General features: G+C 31.1%; 1 protein-coding gene across 4 annotated transcripts in view; it reads left to right on the forward strand.

Moving 5' to 3' along the window:
- The window catches only part of LOC129957336 (xaa-Pro aminopeptidase ApepP-like), a 124190-nt gene that overhangs the window by 20879 nt on the left and 80377 nt on the right, over positions 1 to 22934 (forward strand). Inside the window, exon 1 of one of the 4 annotated variants that reach the window (XM_056069636.1) lies at positions 12952 to 13121. The exons of the other annotated variants lie outside the window; for them this stretch is intronic. Coding sequence (XP_055925611.1) covers positions 13088 to 13121 — 34 coding nt within the window. The 5' untranslated portion in view covers positions 12952 to 13087. Of the gene's footprint in view, positions 1 to 12951; positions 13122 to 22934 lie in introns of those variants that run through there. 4 annotated transcript variants of the gene reach the window in all.

Genomic DNA, 22934 nt, shown 5'->3' on the forward strand with positions numbered 1-22934 from the left:
TTTCAACGATACTATTTTAGATGTCATACATTTTTGTCTGCTAATACATTTTTTATTAAAAAAATCTTGTATATTTTCCAAAACGTTTCATTGTTGCAGTATAACACAAACGATTTTCGGAATGAAATCTGAAACGTCATTTTGTTTCGAACTAGAATCGAATTTGACTGAATATATTGCCACTTAAACTATACGCACTTATATGGATGTATAAGTTTTAACAGAATTTTATTATTTTGAATGTTATTTACTCCTTCCAAAATAAAATAATAAAATATATGAAATAATTACGAACACGGCTTATCATTTTTTATGATCGTTTCGGCTCAGAGTGCATTAAAGGCGAATTGATGAAAAGTAAAAAAAAAAAAATTAATGATGAGTCACACTGAAACTTAACAACATGTATTTTTGATAGACATTTGCTTCCTAAATGATGACAGTAATTGTCTGAATATCTCACTGCGCAAGCGATCAAGATTGAACAAACTTCCATCAAAAGCATCCACTGCAACCGGCGTCTCGGATAAAAATTCATTAATTTTAAATTAATGTTCCAAATTCTCACTTGGAACGGAAACAGAGATCATCACCTTTCTCTGACTAATGGAATGAAAATCCAATTAACTGTTGCCACCCGCAGCTTATTTATAGCGTGAAAATTCGGTACAACTGAGAACTCGGCGACAGATTTAGAACAAATCCGCACCGTGTCTTGCGTAGTTCGTTCTGAGCTCACAAAACGAATGGCAAATATCAGTTCAAACCTTTTTTTTTTTTTTCGAATTCTTTCCTGCCGAGAGAAAGATACGTTGAACCTCAAAGAGTTGAAGAGTTAATGCATTTCTGTAGGAAAGAACAAATTAGAAACTCGTTTGCGTTTCTCGCACTTGTCAGATCGAATTCGTTTTGTTGAAAGAGAGAGAAAATAATAAAATAAAAAATGCCAGCTCGACTTTGGAAAATGGAATCCGTTGTGAGAAAGTGCGAAATATTTTGTAACATTCATTAAGCTGAAAAGTTTGCAATAAATTATTTTAAAGATACTTCGCTTTGAAAACCTAAGCGAAAGGGTTGTTGTTTGCGCTAATTCTGCATGTAATTGAAAGCTTCTAATTTTTTGCAAAACACCTTTTTTTAAAAAAATTCGTTCGAAGAATGAAATTTGATATTTATACATTCTGTTTTCATTCAAATTTTTATCAAAATGCTTTAAAGACGATTCTACGTGTTCGTCCATGAGCACGTGAGCATAACATAACGAGCTGGACGAATGAAATTTGGCATATGGTTTATGAGACGCAATAAGTATATATGAATATGCAGCTGCCGTGAAAGTTGACAGGCACCTCGGAAGCAAGCAATTCAAAACGTTTATAATATTTTCATTTGATATAAATGCCAAGGCATGTATTAAAGTTTTTCTCTTCTTTTTACACCATAGAACACTTCATGGTCATTAAATTAATTCACAGTTGAGTGCTTAGCATTCTTTTAGTATCCATTGGACTTTAGTACCGTTTTAGTGTCTATTGCAGGGGCAATCTGCCTGGCGAGGCAGAAGCGAAAGGGGTTCGCACGAGCTGTATTGCACTGGATGGGAGACAAAAATCCTTCTGCAAAGCGAAGGATTGTTGTTGATGATATTCATCTCCTACTAAACAAGAGTATTTTAATTGTGAAATTTTAATTATCTATTTCATAATACTTTTAACAATTTATTATTCTTTAGTCAAGTCATATTTTGATATTTTTTTAAGGTCAACAACATTAACGTTACGGTAACAACATTAAGGAACGAATGCTGTCCACTTTAACTATTGAGCTACTACAGATACATAGTTAATACCTTTACTTTGTCAAGAATATGCATTCCACTGTGATAGAATTATTTTACAGGAATTATTAAAATATGTTACCCTCCAATCCCGTACATTTTTACTTTCTCGTACACGAAGTTGAGAGAAAGTACTGTAATCGTCACAAAAATTCCAGCTCAAGATTTTGATGAATCCCCACCTTTAAGACCATTCTAAGTTCGAAAAGCACAGCTTTGAAAAATGTCTGTCTGCGACAAAGATAACTCAAAGGCTTTGAATAGACCGACGAAATTTATTATATTGTCTTTACACCAAATTTGTAGATTTCTTTCAAATTTTGGACAAAATTCATTCAGAGGCAGTCTGTCTGTCCGGTTGTTCGAATATAAGTTAACACTACAAAACTATAAAACCAAGAGAGCGATAGACTGATAACATTCGGTGCACAGATATATATTGTACAGACTTGTGATATTTTGAGCTAAATCCAACAAGAGATTGTACGTCTGTCGGTCTGTTCTTTCAAAATCATGTAGACGCGATAACTCACTAACACAATGACAAATGTATCAAATGTGTCATGTGATTTTGTGACTGCAGTTGTAGTTCCGAGTCAAAATTTGGTTTCGATCGGTTCAAAAACAATGCGTCTAAAACACTAGTTTTCTTTTAGTTCAGAATAAGCGAGAAAGTTTTGGGGAGACCACTTCCTGTGACCTGTTCATTCCCTCGATTCATTTTCTTTCCTTCTTTCTGAAATGCCTTCCACTGAGATATTCGTCTTCCTGATGACCTCTCGTGTCTTTTCCTTATTGTGAGGTGTTATTCAACTCGAATCTTCTCGTATTCATAAAGAGACGGAGTTTCCCCTCTCGAGTTTTCCGCAGGTGTGTGCACTTTCCAAATGTGTTCTATAGTTTTGATGTCGAAGTCACTCACCGAAATTTGTTTATGTAGCTGTTGCTGTAAAGAATCATCGGAAATAATCCCCCCGAAACTTTCTCGCGTACCTCCTGATAACGATATTATCTTCTCTCCTTCCATAATTCTCCTCTCCTTCCATTCTCGAACTGGGAACTTTGGGCAAGACTGTGAACTCCACAGATGTCCAGATTTTTATTTTCAGAATCTCTTACATGAATCTGTGCCTTGTAGATTGGAAGGGAGTGGAGTAACAGGCTTTTTGCTAAATCGTTCGAGATTTATCAATTGAAAATAAAATGTGACATAATTACAATTTTGACAACAGGGTCCCGTGCCAAATGTTATTTCTCTAAGTCGTTAAATTATTGCATTCATATGCATATGAATATGCAGACTGACAGTTAGTCCCTTGTCGGATTTGCTTCAAAATGTGATAAAGATGTACACATTAGATTGTATATCTGAGTACCAAATTTTATTCGTTTAGCTTTTTACTTTTTGTAGTTACCGAAATTTTAAACAGACAGCCGCACAAACTTCCTGTGAATGGATGTTCGTCACAGACAAATTTAATTCTGAAAATGATATTGTTTCGAACTCGGGGAGGCGTGGAGATTCGTAAGAAATTTGCGTTCGAATATTCGGATGACCACAATACGGTGCCCTCGAATATTTGTTATATGAGATGAGCGATCAGCTGATTACGATTGCTAAAATTTTGAAAAAATTATTTTATGTAACTTTACCATACTGATTCCTTGGCAGAATATTCTTAAACATTAAATCTTAGATATGTAATACATACCATTATTTTAAAAATCGAATATCGCTCTGTTTATTGTTCTATGCTTTTTTCTATATTTTACGTTAATAACTTTACACAACCAATAAAAAGCAGCAGTGTCAATGGACGCCCTTTAAAAAATTTCCCCGTGGCTTGATTTTGAATTTAAACTTTAGTTCTAAATACAACAAAATTTCAAAGTTTTTTTAACAATTTTCTACTGGCACCTACACACCCTACACGGTTGTATGACTTTTGCGTACCAGTCATAAAACTGTCAATCAATACTCTCGTTTACAATGCGGTTGTGTTACTGATAAGGGTCAGTTCTAGAAGAGGTGACAACATTTTAAACGTTATCTGAAATTGTCATATTTGGCAAGAGCTAGCATGATTTTTGACACAATTTCGAATACTTAACGATACGTTCATTAATACAATTTCATGCGTTTTAATACTATAATACTATATGAATAATTTCCACTCTGCTTTTTATGAAAGATAAATTGCTTTTCAATGTATTTATTCAAAAATGTATGATAAAAATCATTGAGGAGGGATATTTCTTCTCATACAAATAGTGTATCCACTTCGAAATAATAATCATTTCTTCTAGATTTTGGATATAAATGCAGTACTTTACATAAATATAACATTTTGCATTAAACGAAAGAGTTTGCGTTTCATTAGTTTTTGCTTTATTTCTTCTTGATTCGTTTGTTTAATTCAATAAGTTCGAACATTAAAATATATGTTATTTAAATATAGACACTTAAAAAAAGTTGTTTCTTAAATTTAAAGTACAATTAAATGTGGTTAGTGGTATTGAAATGATTTGTAAGGAGGGAAAAGTTGCAAAAGCAATTCTTGAAATGCCGTAAGTAGTAAGAAAAGCTTCCAACTACGGATGTTAAGTTTCCATGCTATATCAGTTTTTTAAAAAAAATCAGTTTCCAGAGTAGAACGCCATTACAAATTTAAACTTTTCTGTTTATCATCGTGGATTTAATTTAAATGTTGTTACATTTTTTTTAAATCTGTACTCTGATAAATTATTTGTTCATTATATGACTTTGCATTTTGTATATGAAATATTTTAAGTATACGGTGCATAAAATAAGCAGCTTACTAAATCATAAGTCTATTAATATTTTGCTAACTGATCATTTGTATCTGCGAAAATTTGTAGGAGATATTAGCTGAATTCAAATTTAATTTTCTTCTAGTTGCACTATTTATTAAACCATAATCCAAATCTATCACTAAAAAATAAAACAGAATTAAGAACAATGATTTTTACATTAGTATATGTTCTTCAGAAACTTTAATTTTATTAAAGATCGTTTTTATATGCACAATAAGTCATTAAAAATGGTATTGAATGAAGTTCTGGTAATACGCTCTTCAACAATATACATCTACACCTTTATTGAAATGTTTACTCATTAGCTATGCGTTTATTTCCATATTTTAAACAATGTAATTATTTCTAATTTCAGAAGAATTCATGGCCGTTTTAAACCTTCTAGGGGCTCTGAGATAATGCAAATCTCAAATCCCCCTTTTCTCTCCAATTTTTTTATTGATATTAATTTAATTTTTATTCAGCAATTTTAAGTAGTAAATTTTGAAAACTGAAGTCGCAAGTCCCTTTCTAAGAAGTCCATTTCAATATTGCAAATAAAGAAAGTGCACAGTCAAAATGCAAAATTAATTTTAAGAAAAATATCGAAAACAAAAGACAACTTTCCATAACACTCTAAACAATATTGTAAAAGGAGGGAATATATTTTTTAAACTGTAAAGCTTCAAATTTTTTAGAATTATAAAATAGCATAACGATTAACTTGTAAATGGTAATTAGGAATATTACTGGAATAAAGTTCCAAAATTAATTTAATTACTACTTGATTATGACTTGAATAAATCTGACTGCAGGGCCCTCTGTCATTAAATGAAAGTATAAAACCAAATACCATGCTACAACTACTAAAAATTATGAAGAGCTGAGGGTATTTTTCTTTGTTGCTTTTTTAACTAATTGTTCTTTGTTAAGATTGTCATTTAATCAGACTCGTCATATTTAAATACTTCTTCATCGAACTAGAATATTATGTTAACTTACCTGCATATGCATTTTGCAATTAATATTTATCATAAATATTCTTTATATATTATTATATCTTATGCATTCTTTATTATCATTATATCTATGTTCTTTATATAAGTATTTATATCTTATGCATTCTACTTTCAAAATTTACATTATCAATGGAAAAATAAGAGAAAACAGAGTTTCAAAATTATCTAAATCAGTAACAATGTCACAAAAGACAAAAGAAATCACACTGGGAATATTTTAAAATAATATTCAATATATTGCAATATTATAAAAATCAAATGTAAATGCGGGATAAGTTTAAAAAATAGTAAAAAATGTTTTCTTACGTATTATTATTCAGTTGTAATGTTCCATTAAAATATCCCGAATTTTATTTTTAATTCATAAAATAAAAAAGGACTGTTTTAGGAACTTAAATAACAAACTACCTGATAACATACGCACGTACATACACAAAGGAGGAGGAAGGGGAGGGAATGGAAAAAATTGACTTTTAACACGGAAGCATATACTTTAAATTTCACAGATATCTCCAAATTTTTCGTTTAAATTATTCAAAAATTAAAGTGTGGAATATTCAGACTTTAATCTAGAAGTTTTAATTAACAAAATAAGATTTTCTTCCAAGAATAAAAGTGAATGTATATAAATGCGTCTATTTGTCTATTTAAAATATAGACCATTGCACGTAGAAATACTAAATTTAACACACGTATATTTGGTAGAAAGAAATATGCAATTCAGTGCATTAAAAATATTAATTCAAAAAATAATGTTATCTATAACGTAAATTACCTTAAAATTAAAAAAAAAATCATTAATTTTATTGGTTTATCAGTCTTTGTGTATTTTTATTCTGTAAAAAGAATACAGATCTTAGATAGCATGCATGTCTTATAATCAAGATCTTCCGTTTATATTTATTATATTTATTATTATAAAGTTTTCATATAAGCGAGAATACTAGATTTTTAAATATAAGATAAGATGTATTTTTAAAACTATATCAGGCTTGTTATTTATTTCATGTGTATATGAATTATTTATTTGATTACCAGATTTATCAAAGGCTTTGAACAGATTTAATTTCAAATAGTAGGAAATTTATCAACTGTTAAATTCTCTTATGGATTTGTGTGTTATTAATTAGCTGAAATGCACATTTAAATAATCCACATATCTTAAAACAATTGGAATCGTTTGTGATGATAATAGTTAAGTTCAGATGTAATTGTTTAGAATGGAATTTCTATTTCAGATTTTTTTTTTTAATTTTATTGATTTTCATTTGAGAACTATATTTAGCATACTTTGACTGTGAATGAATAATGCAGAGAATTGATATGATTTGAAAGATTGATTTTTTTACTGTAAATTTTTAGAAAGTTATTACTGAAAAAAATTAATATTTCTCTTAAATTTGATTAATTAAAATTCTAATTTAAAGTTCAAACAATCACTTTCTTATCCTCCAAAGTATATATTTGCCAAATTTGATAGGCAGACGGCCTGGTGTGTACAGAGCCAGCATATACACATAGAGACAAAAGTTTTTTCCTTGTGTTAAAGTATCAAAATTTAATTAAAATACCAATACATTTTCTCGCCAAATACTCTTGTCAACAGATAACATATGTTTTAGCAAACCTACACCAATCACTCCCTACCCTCTTTTTTTCAAAGAGCTACGCATGATTTATTGGCCTTTAATAACCCGTACACATTTGTCCCACTTCCCACCTACACAACGTGGAAAAATAAACCGAATTTTCGTAACTTGATCACTAACAATGGGGAAAATAGTTGGGTGAAATATTGATGGCAGCGATGGAAAAGATTTGAATTTCATTTCAGCAACAAAATCTGTTGCTTAAAATATATTAATAATAGTTTTTAAAATTCAATTGCAAGTAGGAAAAAAAGCGTACTGCACAACAATAGATGTCATTGGTAAGAAAATCCTTTGAAATTTCAAATATAAAAATCACTTTTATGCTGCAATATTTTCAGAAGTGTATGGCGAATAAATTTCCAAATTTAATATTCTTAATTAATCAATTTCAAATTTGGCAGCTCTAAGTTAAATGGGTTTTTTTTTTTTTTTGTGTTTAGATCACCAACACGCATATATATACCCATACATTCATCTTTATTATTAGTAGAATAATGTAAAATTCTGTTTGATTTTTACACCATTGTATTTATGGAACGGCGTTGAAGTAACAGTGAGTTAGTTATAAAACATGCAATAATCGTTTTGAAATAAAAATTGCTTTGAAGTAACCAGAACAACAACAACACACACACAATTGGAACTATCACATTTGGCTCCGACTTACCTTGGAAGATAAAAATATGCACCTCGGAGTGGTGTTTCAATTATATTTTAATTAAAATTATTAATTAAATTACAAATGAGCTTTTATATCTTACCATAACTCCTGAAATTATAAAACAAAAAATTATTTTTACATCATAATAAAATTCAAAAGATTGTCTTCCAGTGATCCATTTTAAGTGTAATTCAAGTTTTTTATCCATTTTTTGTATTATTATTTTAAAATATATATTAAATGTGTTCAGCATACATTATAATTTTTTTATTATTAAAAAAAAAACTCGAATCGTTTTCATTGTTATAATAAACATTTCATCCTGAATTTTTCTTCCATTGTGGAAGTTGAAAGTATGAAGACAAGGCTTATTTTTTCATAATGAATAAGCTTCTGTTTAAAGTTCGTTATTAATATCTTTTTTCAGATTTTACTGCTCTGGCAACTGAAATTAAACTTCAAATGAACAATGGAGAAAAGTTTTTTGCGTGAATTCATTTTTAAAGTTTACTGTTGTTTACTGTAATATTGTTGAATGTATAAAACTATATATAAACATTCTTATAATTTGAAAATTGTTTTCTAATTGCAGTAAACTTAAATTTATATTGAAGCAGAGGAATTTTTATTGAATAGTACTTCGATATACTGCATAAATTATGAAAAAAGAAATTCTATAGGGCACAATACTTCAGTATTGAAACGATTCCCCTTTCTGTATTTAAAGAACATGTTTGATTTTAGCAACGAAGAAAATGCATTAATTGAAGTTTAATCATATCCGTTTCACATTAAAGCTTCAAATTTTGGGGGAGATAACAGAGAATTAGGGAAATTCATAGTACAATTAACAGAAAGCCATAGAGCTTCTAAAATGGTATGAGTTATATGGTTATCAAAATTAAAAGTTTAAAAATATTTTGAAGAAGAAACCAACCATTAAGACCATGTTACATAAAATATTTACTTGAGAATCTTAGCGCCCATTTGTCCTGGTGAACACTTAGTAGCCAAAAGCGGTTAGTACTTCTTACAAGAGAAAATGAAAAAAAAATGTGTAAGCCTTAGACAGATCGTGGCTATATGAATTAGAATGTAGGTGCTTTCTTCTTATTTCACTTGCGTCATACCATATAAAAATACTCCCGTTTTCACAGCCATATCTGTCATACGCTGCTTCTCGAGCATTGCGCAAGCGCTCAGTTACGGCTAATAACATCTGAAGAACAAACCCAAACAAACCGTTAAGCACTAAAAGCGCTCCAACAATAGCTTTCTTTGTGCGCGGGGAGAAAAGCCCGTCCCTCTTGACGTGCGGATTCGTTCTTATTTTTAGTTTTACGGCAATGTGCGCGCCTCGCAATAAGCCCCGAATTGACATCGACTGATAAAAGGAGGCCGCTGAAAAGTAAGCAACACGGACATTTTATCATTGTGGATATTCACCGCGCGCGGTTGAAAGAGCTCAGCTAATAATAAAGGAGAATGCATGTGTGTCTCTCTGTGTATTAGTGCTCTACAAGACAGAGCACTGAAGTAGAGCTATCAAATGTAGCACAAATATTCCTTCCAGGATGGGAATGGGCATTTCGGAATATTTTTATTTATTTATTTGTGAAATTTTAATTAACATTGAATTTAGAGTTATGCTTTTTACAGTGATATATTGCAGAAACTGATTATTGTAAAACTTTAAAAGTAAAAAATCATCTTTTCTAATTTTCTTTTCTAATTCATCTTTTCATACTTTTCTAATTATACCAATTCATTGTTTTTCTTTCATTATGATAAAAATTACAGTTTCCTTTTCGTCATGAAATTCAAACCGTTTTCATTGTTTCATCCAGTAATTAATCGCATGATTTTCGTTTATTTTTAAATAATATAAAAGAAAGCTATCTTTAATATTTGAATATTTCATAAGAGGAATAAGAAGGTGAAGTTGCAATACCGCTAAAATAAGAAGCTAGATGAAATAGGATGTCTTTAATAGTGCCTTGGCTATGTGTTGATTTTTCATATATACAATGAACTATTGAAATAACACGGCTTTAATGTCTGTCACAATGCGATACTTAAGAATGTTTTCATCGGGGTAACAAGAATATCGAATTATGCATAAGCGGTTTCAATGAAATTAAGCGCCAGCGAGCCAGATATTCACTAAAGAAAGCGAATTTGCAATAAGTAATATCTATTAAAATTACGAAATATTCCAAAAACGCAATAACAAATGATTATTGAGTTAAATACAATGAAATTTAAAGTTAATGCCATGAAATTTTGAATATGATTATGTCATCAAGTTTGTACATCTGAATCAAATTTTGGACAAAATCCGTCAAGGGATTGTCTGTTAACCTGCATTTGCTTATATATAAAAGCGCAGCAAACTTAGAGAATAACGAGAGACAGATTAATGAAATTTGAATATGTGATCTGTGCATCTTAGTTGAGGATTTGGTTAGTTTGGAACCGAAAAAGTCAGACGCATTGCTCCGAAAAAAAGCATTGTTTAGAAATGCAATCTCAACTGCCTTCGCTGCACGAGGAAGATAAACTCTTCCTGTAGAAGTGTACAAGAAATTCGAAGGTAAAACACTCCCCGACTAGTATCCACCCACCACCACCTTTGTTTTTACTTGAAGGAACTTTACTTGCCTATAAAATCTTCGGTTATTATGTAATATTCTTTTCCAGATTTGAAGTTAAATACTACAGAATGTTTTGAAGGGATGTCATTATTTTTTATTTGCGGAATGAATAGCAAAATTATACGTTTAACTTCTTCCTTGTTCGAGTCAAAACAATGGATGTCGCATTTGTGGAACACGTCATCGCTAAATAAAATCCATTCTGGCTTTAAAGGCGCAGAAAGCAAGATGAGTTCATGCAAGAGGCAACGCGCTTGATTGTTGTGAAAAAAAATGATTCTAGAGAGAAAGAAAATAAAAATCTCTTAGTGTTTTTGTACACCCATAAGGAAAGGGAGTGTTTACACCAATGCTTCCTAAAGAAGACAATCTTATTGAACTATCATGCGACAATTTATAAAATGTTGGCCGTTTGGAATTAATTGGCTTCTGGTATTGAATAAAGGATTTAGTTTTAAAGTTTCTGCACACTTCTAAGTCATTTCTAAAATGTTGTTTTTCTCAACAAAAATAGCAGAGTATAAAAAAAAGAGGCATTTAGATTAAAATCAAATTCCTTTAATGAAGAAATAAATGGTCTGCATCTTGCAGAGAATACAGCTACGGTATATACACATAGACGGTGTCTGTTCTTTTTATTTAAAAAGAACAAACATCCAATGACAGTTCATCCGGAAATGCAACGTACTTCCGGTTACAAAATGATTATCCAATAATGTTGCTCCTCTAGGACCGACCTCTGTCTGATTTGAATATGCAACATAAAATGTGTAAAACTTGCATTTAATCATTTCGTTTAAATTCATGCGAATGAAAAGACCGACAGGGGGTAAATCCATTACTTCAAAATTTGATGCGCCAGTTGCTAGAGTTCTGTACCAAATTTGATCCATTTAGTTTTTTTGGTGTTGTAGTTGTCGAGTTCATTTGTGCTCGAAAAGACAGACAGAATTTCTACGAATAGTTTTTGTATAAAATTTAATAGAAATCTACAAATTTGGTGTAAAGACTACGTGCCAAATTTTATCCGTCTAGCTCAAGGCGTTTTTAAATGATCTAGTTCACAGATGCAGACAAACAAACATGTTGCCAAAAAATGTGTTATTCGAACTCGGGTAGGTCTGAAACGTGAGGATGCGTCAAAATGTCGAGTTCGAATTTTAAAGATGATTACAATAGTTTATCTGTATTTCATATGTGAAAAATCGACAAAAACTGCACACGGCTACCCTATTAAAAATAAATTTCGATTTGTTTGGCGAAATTTCTTTATCTATTACATGATTAATTTGAACATGTATGTCTTGCTTAGATAATATTTTCTAAATGGCAGATAATTATATATACAAACAAATATATATATTTTAACAATTCCAGTTATTTCTAAATAATTAATGTTCTGGCCACAGATAGGTTATAAATGTAGAGTCTCATCGAATCTCGAGTTCTATTTTCTTATCAGATACAATAATGTCTCTTTTTTACTTTCTTGTAAGAGAAGCACCGAGAAAGTAATGTAACTGTCACACCATTCGAACTCCTGATTTTAAAGAATCTCTGCTTTTCAGACTTCTCTAATTTCAAAAAGCACATTTCTGACAATGCATTTGTCTGTTTGTTTATCAAGATGACTAAAACGATTTGAGTAAGACGGATGAAATTTGTATTTGGACTTATGACCAAATGTGTGTATTCTGTCAAATTTTGAATGAAATCTTTTCAGAGGAAGTCTGTCTGTCTGTTCGAGTGCATGTGAACTCGATGATTACAAAACGCATAGAGCTAGATAAAGTTTCGCATACAGGTTTAGAATCTAAAATACAGATTATCAAATGTTGGCCCAAATGTGCATACTTGTAAATACAATATTTCATAAATGCTTCGATTTAAACCAATGAAATCCGGTATGTTCTCTTATGGTTACAATTGTAATTCCGGGGCAAATTTTGTTGAGGTTCCGGGAGACAAAAAGATGCCCAAAATACATATTCGCTCTATAAATTCAGTAAAAATACTATATTCACACGAAGCAGCTATATTTCATAACTATTGTTCACCGATGACACGTAAGGCATTCGCAACCTTAACCAAAGTCCACCATTTCATGCGGAGGGAAGACCCTTTATTTGAGAATGTGCCAGAAAGTTTCGGCAGACTTTCTTAGTTAATAATAGTTCGCATTCAAGAAAATGTTTTTTTTTTATTCCTTATGTCTGACGGAAGCGGTGACTACTCGAAGTTTGGGTGGAGTGGGGTGGGAGTAAGTCTTTTAAAGTATCCAAAGCGCATAATCCGGACGCATGAATCACCTTGTCCTATCTCGAGCTCTGCTCCCGATGGCTGTGCATCGGAGAAGCCCTCCGGATGTCGAGTGGCGGGCACTTGACGCTCGAGAGCCGAGCCGAGGACACGAGTAGCCTTATCAGCCAAGATGTTGGTCCACGAAGACTATGTTTGGTGACACTAGAAGGGACCAGAGAGGTGGTAAGAGGGGCCTGTCGGTTTGTGAATCATAGTTAACCTGCATTGATCTCTTTGCTTGCAGCGATATCACACTGGAGATAAGTTAATTTTAGTCATGTAGAAACTTCGATATGTAAAATTCCATAAAATTATTCTTAAAATTGCTTCCATTTTACATTTTCTTTTCATCTTTCTGGAAATGTCTGTTTTGTTTTATAATATCAGGTCTGTCAGATGTAACGGTTAGGCAAATGAATAACATGCCGTGGTTCGTCAGAAATAATGACATTCGCAAAGATCTTAAGACTGAGATCTTTATCAGATTCTTTGAGAAATTAGACAGAAGTGGTAATACTATCATTAAAGAAATTGAGTCGTACGACCTCATACTTCTGAAGAACGTCTATGCATAAATCCCCATTTTAGTTTTACCACATCGACATGATTCCGAATCGATTTTGCCTAAAGTATTTATGTGAATTCTGTCTATTAATTAGTTTATATTCTATGTAGAAATATTGTTAATGTTATATTCTTACTGCTCATTGTAACTACTAGTTACCTTCATAATGCATAATTACTTGCTGGGTAATCTCCCTGCCATCTCAATATCCTAATAATCTGTCACACCCTGAGGTAAGAACTTCAAGTTCAATGACTCTATGACCCAGCCATCAAATCGGCAACCGCGTTAATGGCGGATTTAAACTTTTCTAAGTAATGCACATTCTGAAGCGCGCTTCCTTTTTTTAATAAGATGGTTAATTTAGTTACTCATTTTAAACTTAATTAACTTATTAATGATTTATTATAGGTAATTTTTTTTTATTTTAGTAACTTGTGAAAATATTTTACTTATAATAACATGACTGGTTGTATAAAATATTTAGCAATCGCGGACTTCTTGGTAGGCAGTTGCGCCGGGTCACAAAGCTCGAAAGGATATAGAAACAAATAAAGAAATTAATGAAGAAATTATTTGCCTAGTTTCATTCAAATTCGCTTAATTATTGACATATTCATAGACATCGAAATGCCTTTTGCATGCATGAGTCGGTAAGCTCTCGCAAAGGCAAGACGGACGGCGCTATAATACTTCTTATGCATAAAACGGTGTCTGCTAATCGAAACAACGAAATTCTGATTGTAATTTAATGATTGTTGTTATGATTAATAGATGGTGTAATGACTTTAGTTATGTTTCAAGTCATTTCTAATTTTGCAAATATTTCACTTCTGTTGAACTGAGCAGGGCATTATTAGTTTTAAAATGAAAGAACAAAGTGGTAGCTATTGGCACACGTAAAAGAGGGTCGAAGAAAAAAAAATGAAAAAGCCCATTCCGCAATCAACGAAAAAAAGCTTGACCTTGATCAATTTTCTTAAGGTAATATAGCATCTACAAGTTGAATAAACGATAGTGCGTCGTCAACATTTGTAGCAACAGCAGCTATAGGTAGATTTAAAATAATTAAACTTACAGATAGAAACGAATAAAATCTGAAGTAATATTTGAAATTAACAATGGCAGTGAATCTAAAACTCTTTTAAGAGCTTATTCGGTGCTCAAGTGATTTAAAAATTGATATTCCCTGAAGAATCTAATATTTAAATAATTGAAGTTAACATAATAGATTCCGCAAGTTAGAATTTCCTAAACACTGAAACTATATATTATAACATAAGAAGTATAATAAAAATGCACTGTGATTTTTTAAATCCGAATACGTTTATTCTGCTTACTCTAAGTTTGCCAGATGAAAATATATGTAACATAATTTTGCAGATGAGTGGCTGAAAAAAAAAATTTGGAATTAAATTTATTTTTCTATGGGATGGCATGATTTGTACTGGAAGGCAAAGACAGAAACTCGTGTTCGCATCAGAACACAAGTGAAGCAAAGTGTGTGAAATTTTTCCCTTAGTGTTTTTTCTAAGAGATTCTATTAGGAATTCCTTTGACACCTGTCGACTTAAAAAAGGGAATCGTATGTATTTTTGGAAGGTATGTCGTAGGTATTAAGTATTTTTACCTCTTCGCTTGTAGTGTGAGAAAATTTTAGAATAAAATAATATGGGCTAAATTAAAATTTAAAAAAATCTAAATTTAATCAAGATATTAAATTAAGAAGTATCGCTATATATATTTTTTAAAAAAAAGAATTGATAGAAAAAGAATTATTTACAATTTTTTAAAAAAAAGGATGAAAAATGCATAGATGTTATATTCGAACTCAAAAGGATGTGATTACTGAAAAAATCATTAGGTTACCATGCAGATTATTTTGTGTAAAAAGAAAGTCCTTTACTGGAGATTTTAATGATTATGAAAACAACTCAAGAATTGAAATTTCGAAAACAAAGACAACACAAAAAATTTAATTTTAAGAGAATTCTTTTGGGAAAAAAACTGATTGCTTAATACATTAAATATACTTAAATTTGATGATACAATTGGTGATGTCTGCGTTGGTACAATATATTGGAGCGTGTTATTTTCATTTAATAAAATTCCTCGGTATTGAGAGTTGAGTATTTCGTGGCGAAGGAAAACATGAATTTTTCGTATTAGCAAGTATATTCAGGAATTTGATATTTTTAGGAATTTTAATCTTCAGAATATGATGATACTTCTAAAAAAATCACTTAGAAAAGCATGACGATTATGATCAAAACTGTAATCAAACTGTGATCAAACTTTATCTAAAAACTTTTTTTAAAACGGAGCGATGAATAAAATAATCAAGAAACTAAAACACATATTATTTTATAAATGTTAATTCTATCGTAGATGCTACTCATTCAGACAAATTAACTCTTGTAGTTCGATATGATTTCTTTGATGGCAAGCTTGTGACAAGATTTATTAAATTCCTGTAATTAAAAGAATCGTAAGACAATTGAAATGAAGAATTTAGTTTTAGATATATGATAACATAGAGTTCATGCACTATAACGGCATGAGAGTCTAGTATTACTATAATGCAAATATAAAATCTTGTTAATAGACTTTAGTCTTTGGTTAAAAAGAATTCATTGGTAGAAAACATCTCTTATTCAGCTCATACTTTAAATTTCGTCGGTACACACACACACACAGCCGATTACTATCGGCAATGAATTAAACTGTTTGTCTATTCAAGAACTGTGCGTTTCATGAGAGCATCGACTTCTAGATGACAACTCATAGGAAACAAAAATCGAGAAAGTGAAATAAATTTTCTATATTCTGCTGTAATAAATGAATTTATTACTGAAGAAATAATTATATAATGTTTATTTAATTTTTGAAGAATTTTTTTACTTTAGTCATTTTTTTCGATGGTATACATATTTTTAAAAATATATAAATAAAAGCATATATATGTTTAAAAGCTATTGAGATTTAAAAAAATTTAAATCACTGATTACGTTTTTTAAAAAAATGTCGAAACATGACACTAAACTGACTAATCTATTACAAAGGAGGCTCACAATATACACTGCCAAAGCCCTCAAAATGCCTAAATCTTTCACCGATACATAGCATTTATAAATACAAGAATGACTAAATAAACATAATGAAAAAGATAGGAACTTGAACAATCAAACTTGATAAAGAATTAATATTTTCCTAATATTTAATAATTCATAGAAATCATATTTTTTTACAAATTTATTTATTTGGGAACAAGGTTAAAAAAAAATTTCTGTTGATAGGCTGCGCTTCCCCCTTCCTCAGTCCAGCGACTGTAGGTCACTGCCTAGACAGCCATTCGCCGATGAGCCTTGTATCCCTTCCTGCTGCTTGTTATTCGCAACAACTTTTTCACTTGAAAGCAAGCGAACTTTCCAACTTGTCTGAGCCGTTCAAGGATTTGTCCATTGTTTAGCGAACTCTACCGCTGTCTGAGCGGTTCAGTCTTTTTTATCATATACTAAATCTGCCTTGCTGTAAGCGGCTTTCAATTTTCAACAATGATTTCTATTTGTTTTCTTTTTTTAAAAATTATTTTCTTCTCTTTATTCATATTTTCGTTGATTTTTTTTCTATTATAATATAATTTTTAATCCTTTCTTTTACTTCCATTTTATTTTATTTTTTTCTTTCTTCCTTTTTCCTTCTTTCAATCTTTTTTCCTTCCTATTTTTTTAATTTATTTTAATATCATTTTCTTTATTTTTCCCCCCTCTTTTTCTTTTTCCCCTTTTTACATTGTTTAGTGTTTTTGCTTTCTTATTTTGTAGAACTTATTGTTTTCCACCAAAATTCTAATTTTTATTTAAATATTAAATACTATTTATTAAATTATTATGAGTTAATTTATAATAATTAAATTATTATATATAATAAATATTATATTAAATATTTTAGTAACTGTTAATGAGTTCTTTATCGGTGTACCGCAGTTGTTGGCACACACCCTATGTCCGTAAATCTTCCTAATCTTACTTTACAGCTTATAAAGTAAACGAATAGAAATTATCGTATTCTTCAAAAAAATTGAACTCTTGATGTTGAGAATGTTTTTGTAACTTTACCACCATGAGGATATAAAAGTAAAAGAAGGGAGAAATCGCTCCACGTTCCCTTGATATGCTTGCAATTATTTATTCATTCATTCATTCATTCGCAATTGGGGATTTTTTCCTTTTCACCTGAAGTCGTCGGCCATTACATCCTGATAAAATATAAATTCACTGAAATAAATTTCACTTGAAATGTTTTAATGCATCCATTTTAAATTAAATTTATTCAAAGCTGGATTGAAGAAAACCGACTTCCGTCAGCAGCCCCCCCCCTCCTCTCTCCCGACTCCTTCATGCATTTAAGCAACGCAGCATCCTTTGAGCGAAATTTCATAGCATCGATGAGAAAAATGTATGAATTTTTCTCTTCCCTCAGAACAACCGCGTCCAGATCTGCAATTTTAGTGTCAATTTAATTCCAGCGGTACTACTTTTTGCGATTTTGTCGCTTTCATGCACGCGTGCATAGCAGACCCATAGATATCAATCTGGCTACAGGTATGGACCTAAATCTGACATGGATCCGTAGTTAACAATTATTAAAACCTTAAGCCAAATTACATCCATTTAAATTTACTGATTTTAGGTTATTCCCCACCACACGGTTGTACAGATAGACAGCCTCTTGCGAGCCAATTTCTTCCCAAAACTGGTAAAAATATTTTAGTTTGTGTCATGGCCACATGCGGTATTTCATGCATCATGCGTCTTTTTGTTATCGTGTTCACAGACAAATCAGACCAGCGAGAGTGGTCTCTCCGAAACTTTCTCGCATACTCTTTATTAAACTTGTCATGCCAGAAGGCATTGGCTTACAATAGTTACGAAATATTAACTAAGCATTTTTACTCAATCTATCGCGTCATCCTTGGCGAGTTATTTGGAGATTAATCCTTGGCATGAAGTTGATATTATCCGCAAATCGAATGAGTGTTTTACACATGTTTTCTTTAACCAATTGAAACAAACATTTGCCACAAAACTGCATTTGTACTCGCAACATCCCATATCGGATTGGTATATTGAAGTCATTACGTTTACATATTTAAATCCGTGTACCGAATTTTATCTATTTAGTTCTCTCCGTTTTGTAATTACTGTGTTAACTTATATTCGACATCCTCTGAATAGATTTTACTCAATGGTGGATAGAAATCTGCAAATTGGGTGTAAAGACCGTATACCAATTTCAACCGTCAAGCACATAGCATTTTTTTAGTTATCTTTGTCACAAAGAAGACAGACGGACATTTTCCAGAAATGTGTTTTTCCAACTCGGGGAGGTTTAAAACGTGGAGATTCGTCTAAATCTCGTTTTTGAATTTTTTGACGATTACTGACCTGTCTCTATACTACGGATACGAGAAAGTAAAAACGTGTTATTCCAGATATGGAAAAATCTAAAACATGTCATCAAATTCTTTCGGTTTTGATAAATTAGGGCTAAAATGTAACAGCATACAAAAATTTTATTGGCTCTAATCTAGTTTCAAAATGCTTCAGATATTATTTTAATTGGAATGAAATAGACCGAAACAAAACTATCTCTGCTTTTCGAAAAAAGGGTGGTTTGGGTCATGCCCGAGAAGTTAGTCAACAAACAGCCGTTAAACTGAAAAAAAAAATCTCATTTATGTCGAAACTAGTGTTTAAGGTTTGTTTTCGTTCTGCATTCTAGTAGAAAAGTTAATATATATCTCTAAAAGAGCTAATATTTATTCCAAAATTTTAATAAAATATAAACAAACCTTTACTTTTTTATTTTTCTCAATACCTCCGATTTGTTGAAAGTATTGATATATAGTATTAAATTTATAAATATCCTAATCGCATACGCAAATTTAACTCGATTGAAACAAAATATGGGTAGTTTTCACATATTTTTAGTTATTTCGTTTAACTGTAAAATGGAATTTCATATTCAGTTTTTTTCTCAGTTTCTCGTGTCCTGAATTTTTTAAATTTTTCATTCAAATGTAAATCCATTCCATGATAGTTGTGCTGCTGAGTCGTGAGTTAGAGAAAAACCGATTTCGAGATTCCATGATATTTATAGTGATGAATTATAATTAAAAGACAAGAAACATGGCGCTTTTTATTTTAGCGCTAATTACATTATGAATATGTAATGTAAGTATTTTTAATAATGGGTTTCAAAGTATTAAAAAGATATTCAATACAAAAAATACTTCATGCTCATTCAGCACGTTTCGTTCCCGTGAAAAGCATTGAATATTTTATTGTTTTAACACTGTGAACTAGGGAAAACATAATTGCACTACTTTTAAAACAGGTAATTACCATAAAAAGTCGATTTTTGATAAAAAAAAAATACCGAATATTTTTCTCGACATTCTTAATAACTGAACAATTTTTCTTATAAAATCGTGTGAATTTTATTCATTTTTTTAGAAGCTGCATTCATTTATATCTCTGCATATTTTAAGTTTCGAAACTATTTTACATCTTCAAATGCTAATTTCTCAAATTCTAAATCTTGATAAAATCTTATGAAAACCTCATAAATAACGCAACAAGGCATATTTTTCAAAATCAAATTTTTTATAATAATTTCTTAATGTATTCTTGCAGTTCCTAAACTTCAGAATTCATTCAGAATCTATTCGTTGAAAAAAATTCAATTATTTTAATGACGAATACGAAAAACAATTGAAGCAATGTGTTGGTTAAATCCCGGTATTTAAAGAATAAAGAGCGATACAGTTCGTTTCTTAGTTCAGGAACAAAGTGACATATTTATTACCAGAAAAATTTCGAGCAGTGATTTGATAAATTTTTAAACTAGGAGGGTTTTTGCTTTATGCATCTTTTTAGCCAAAAAAAAATCCAAGTTTTGAAACGCTTTTGACTTTTAATTCTTATATTTTTATTTCTTTGGTGTTTTATGCAAAAAATTCCAAAATATAAGCATTTTTCCAAAGATCCCTTTCGAGCTTAGTTACAAATCTGAATTTCATTCAATTTCTTCATGATTTGCATTTACTCACTAACAACATTACTTTCACATATTGTAAGTAAGTATCCTTTATGCTTGCTCAAGAATCATTATGCAGTAATTCAAAGCAGCAGTCATGTTCAGAGGCTAATACCAAACTGCAGAGAAAGGTCTTTTTCTTTTTTTTTAAATTCTAAAAGCATATGTATGGTTTTGGAAATATCTAATAGATATATCATGGCGAATATATTGTTATGAATCTATGATATTGTTTTTAGGGCAATTAGTTTCATGATTAGAAAACGTTACAGATATTTTAAGGGCTGCTGAATGGAGATACCAGGTCAATAACGCTTCAAACTTGATGAAAAATTTAACGATGAATTTGGTGTAAAAAACAAAAATTCCAAAAATCACTGGAATTTTGGCGATTTCTCTATTAGGATCTCTCTATTTCTCTATTAGCCTTGATCTAGATTGATCAAATAACGAAGCAGAATTTCCAGACAATTCTTTATTTTACAGCCCTATATATACAAAAGAACAACTTGTTCTAATCTTGGTTAAATAATTGTTATTTACACCTAGTAGTAGAAGATACAACAGTCGAATTCGAAGGGTTTCTTGAAACTCAGTTGGTTCACGAACTCTGAACTCGTGGGCGTCGTCCAACAGTCTGCCTGCAATTCGTTTCCTCTCTCCTCCTAAAAAAAAATCTCCGCACTTTATTTCGGTGACAATCTCCGCCTCTTAGTTTACATTGGTCATTTGAGCTCTCTTTCGGCCAATCGGGGTTCAGCAATATGCTCTCTCAGCGGCGCCAGTCGGTCGTGGGAAGGTCCTTTGTGTGACGCACCTTTCATAACTGACTATTCTGGAACACGGAGTTATCATAGTCCTTTCACAATGAGAAACATTTAGCATCCAAATGTTTGGACACCCCTTTCTATTTGAAGGTATTCTCAATATCTCTTGGAAGAGGAATTCCACATGTGGTCTTTCACTGTAGTCGCTAATGAACAGATGCGATACCACCCAGGTGAAAAGATCCACCATCTGGCTATCTCGACGAGTCTAGTAAGTAACAGCGACGACACAGCTGGCTGTAAACGTCTTATCAGTACTGGGAAACGGGGAATGTTACAATATATAATATGTATGTATGTATGTATGTATATAAATTTATTTCGTGAATCTCGGAAACGGCGATTTGGATATCTTATAATTAGATTTTTAAGTTTATCTATATAGGTTCTTTCCTGAAAAAATGCGATTTTACACACACACACAAAAACAAACAAAAAAAAAACACCACAAATTTTCATAACTAATTATTAGAGCATTTAAAAAAAAACTACTGTCAAGAGGATCTCGGCCTTCCAGGTACTGAGTTCTCTATGGGCGTTTTAATCGAATGCAGTTGTTCAATGGCGATTTTCTGTTTGTTTATTGCAAATACTGCTTTTATGTACATTTCAGTTTTGTTTTAATGCCTGTGTTTCTTGTCGAATAAGGTATCGTTATCAGTTACTCGGTCTGATGGACTTTTCAACGAATGGATGTCTGCTAACAATATACACATATAGCAGTTAAAGATTTTCATGTTTCTTTAAAGATAAAATTTTGAAATATATTTTTCACGGCTCTTTTTAATACCAGACAGTTAAGGCAAGGACATCATTTTAATGTCTCGATTGTTATTCCAATGTTCTTAAGTGTCCTTCTTCTTTAATCCTCTGCATTGCTATTAATTGAATAATGTCTTGCTCTTTAAATAGTTCGTAAATTTTCGACTTGGTTCTTCCTCAATAATTATCGCATTTAATTCCTCTAAATATGCTTCTTAAAATTCCTCTTTCAAATGTAACAAGTGTCTACCTTGCTCAGTCATTGCTTGTATTTCAGCAAAGTGTATGTAGAAAATAGTTTTTTTTAAATAAAGTTTATGAATTTATAAAAAAGATAAAGATTAAATTTTATAAAATGAATCATTTGCATTCGGGAAAAGTAATTCAATGCAAATAGTTCACCAAATAAGAGGCCTCCTTTATAGTTTCGGAAAGTAAAATATACATCTCTTTTAAGTTCATATTTTTTGAAAAATTAATCTGCAATTCTTGCTATTCTGCAGGAATTTTTTAACTTTCAAATTTTAAAAAAAATGTCAAAATGATGCACCATTTTGAGTAGTACCTGAGGAAAGACAGCTGATTGCAGAGATTTACTTTTACTTACTTTTTAAAGTCTAATGGATTGAAAATGTTATACGAAAAGCAACGTTAATATTTCTATAATTAATTCATGTAATCATTTTTTAAGTTACCAAGATTGACTCTATCTCACCCCCCCCCCCAAAATGAATCCAAAGG

Source organism: Argiope bruennichi, chromosome 2, assembly GCF_947563725.1.
Source record: "Argiope bruennichi chromosome 2, qqArgBrue1.1, whole genome shotgun sequence".
Classification (NCBI taxonomy): Eukaryota; Metazoa; Arthropoda; class Arachnida; order Araneae; family Araneidae; genus Argiope; species Argiope bruennichi.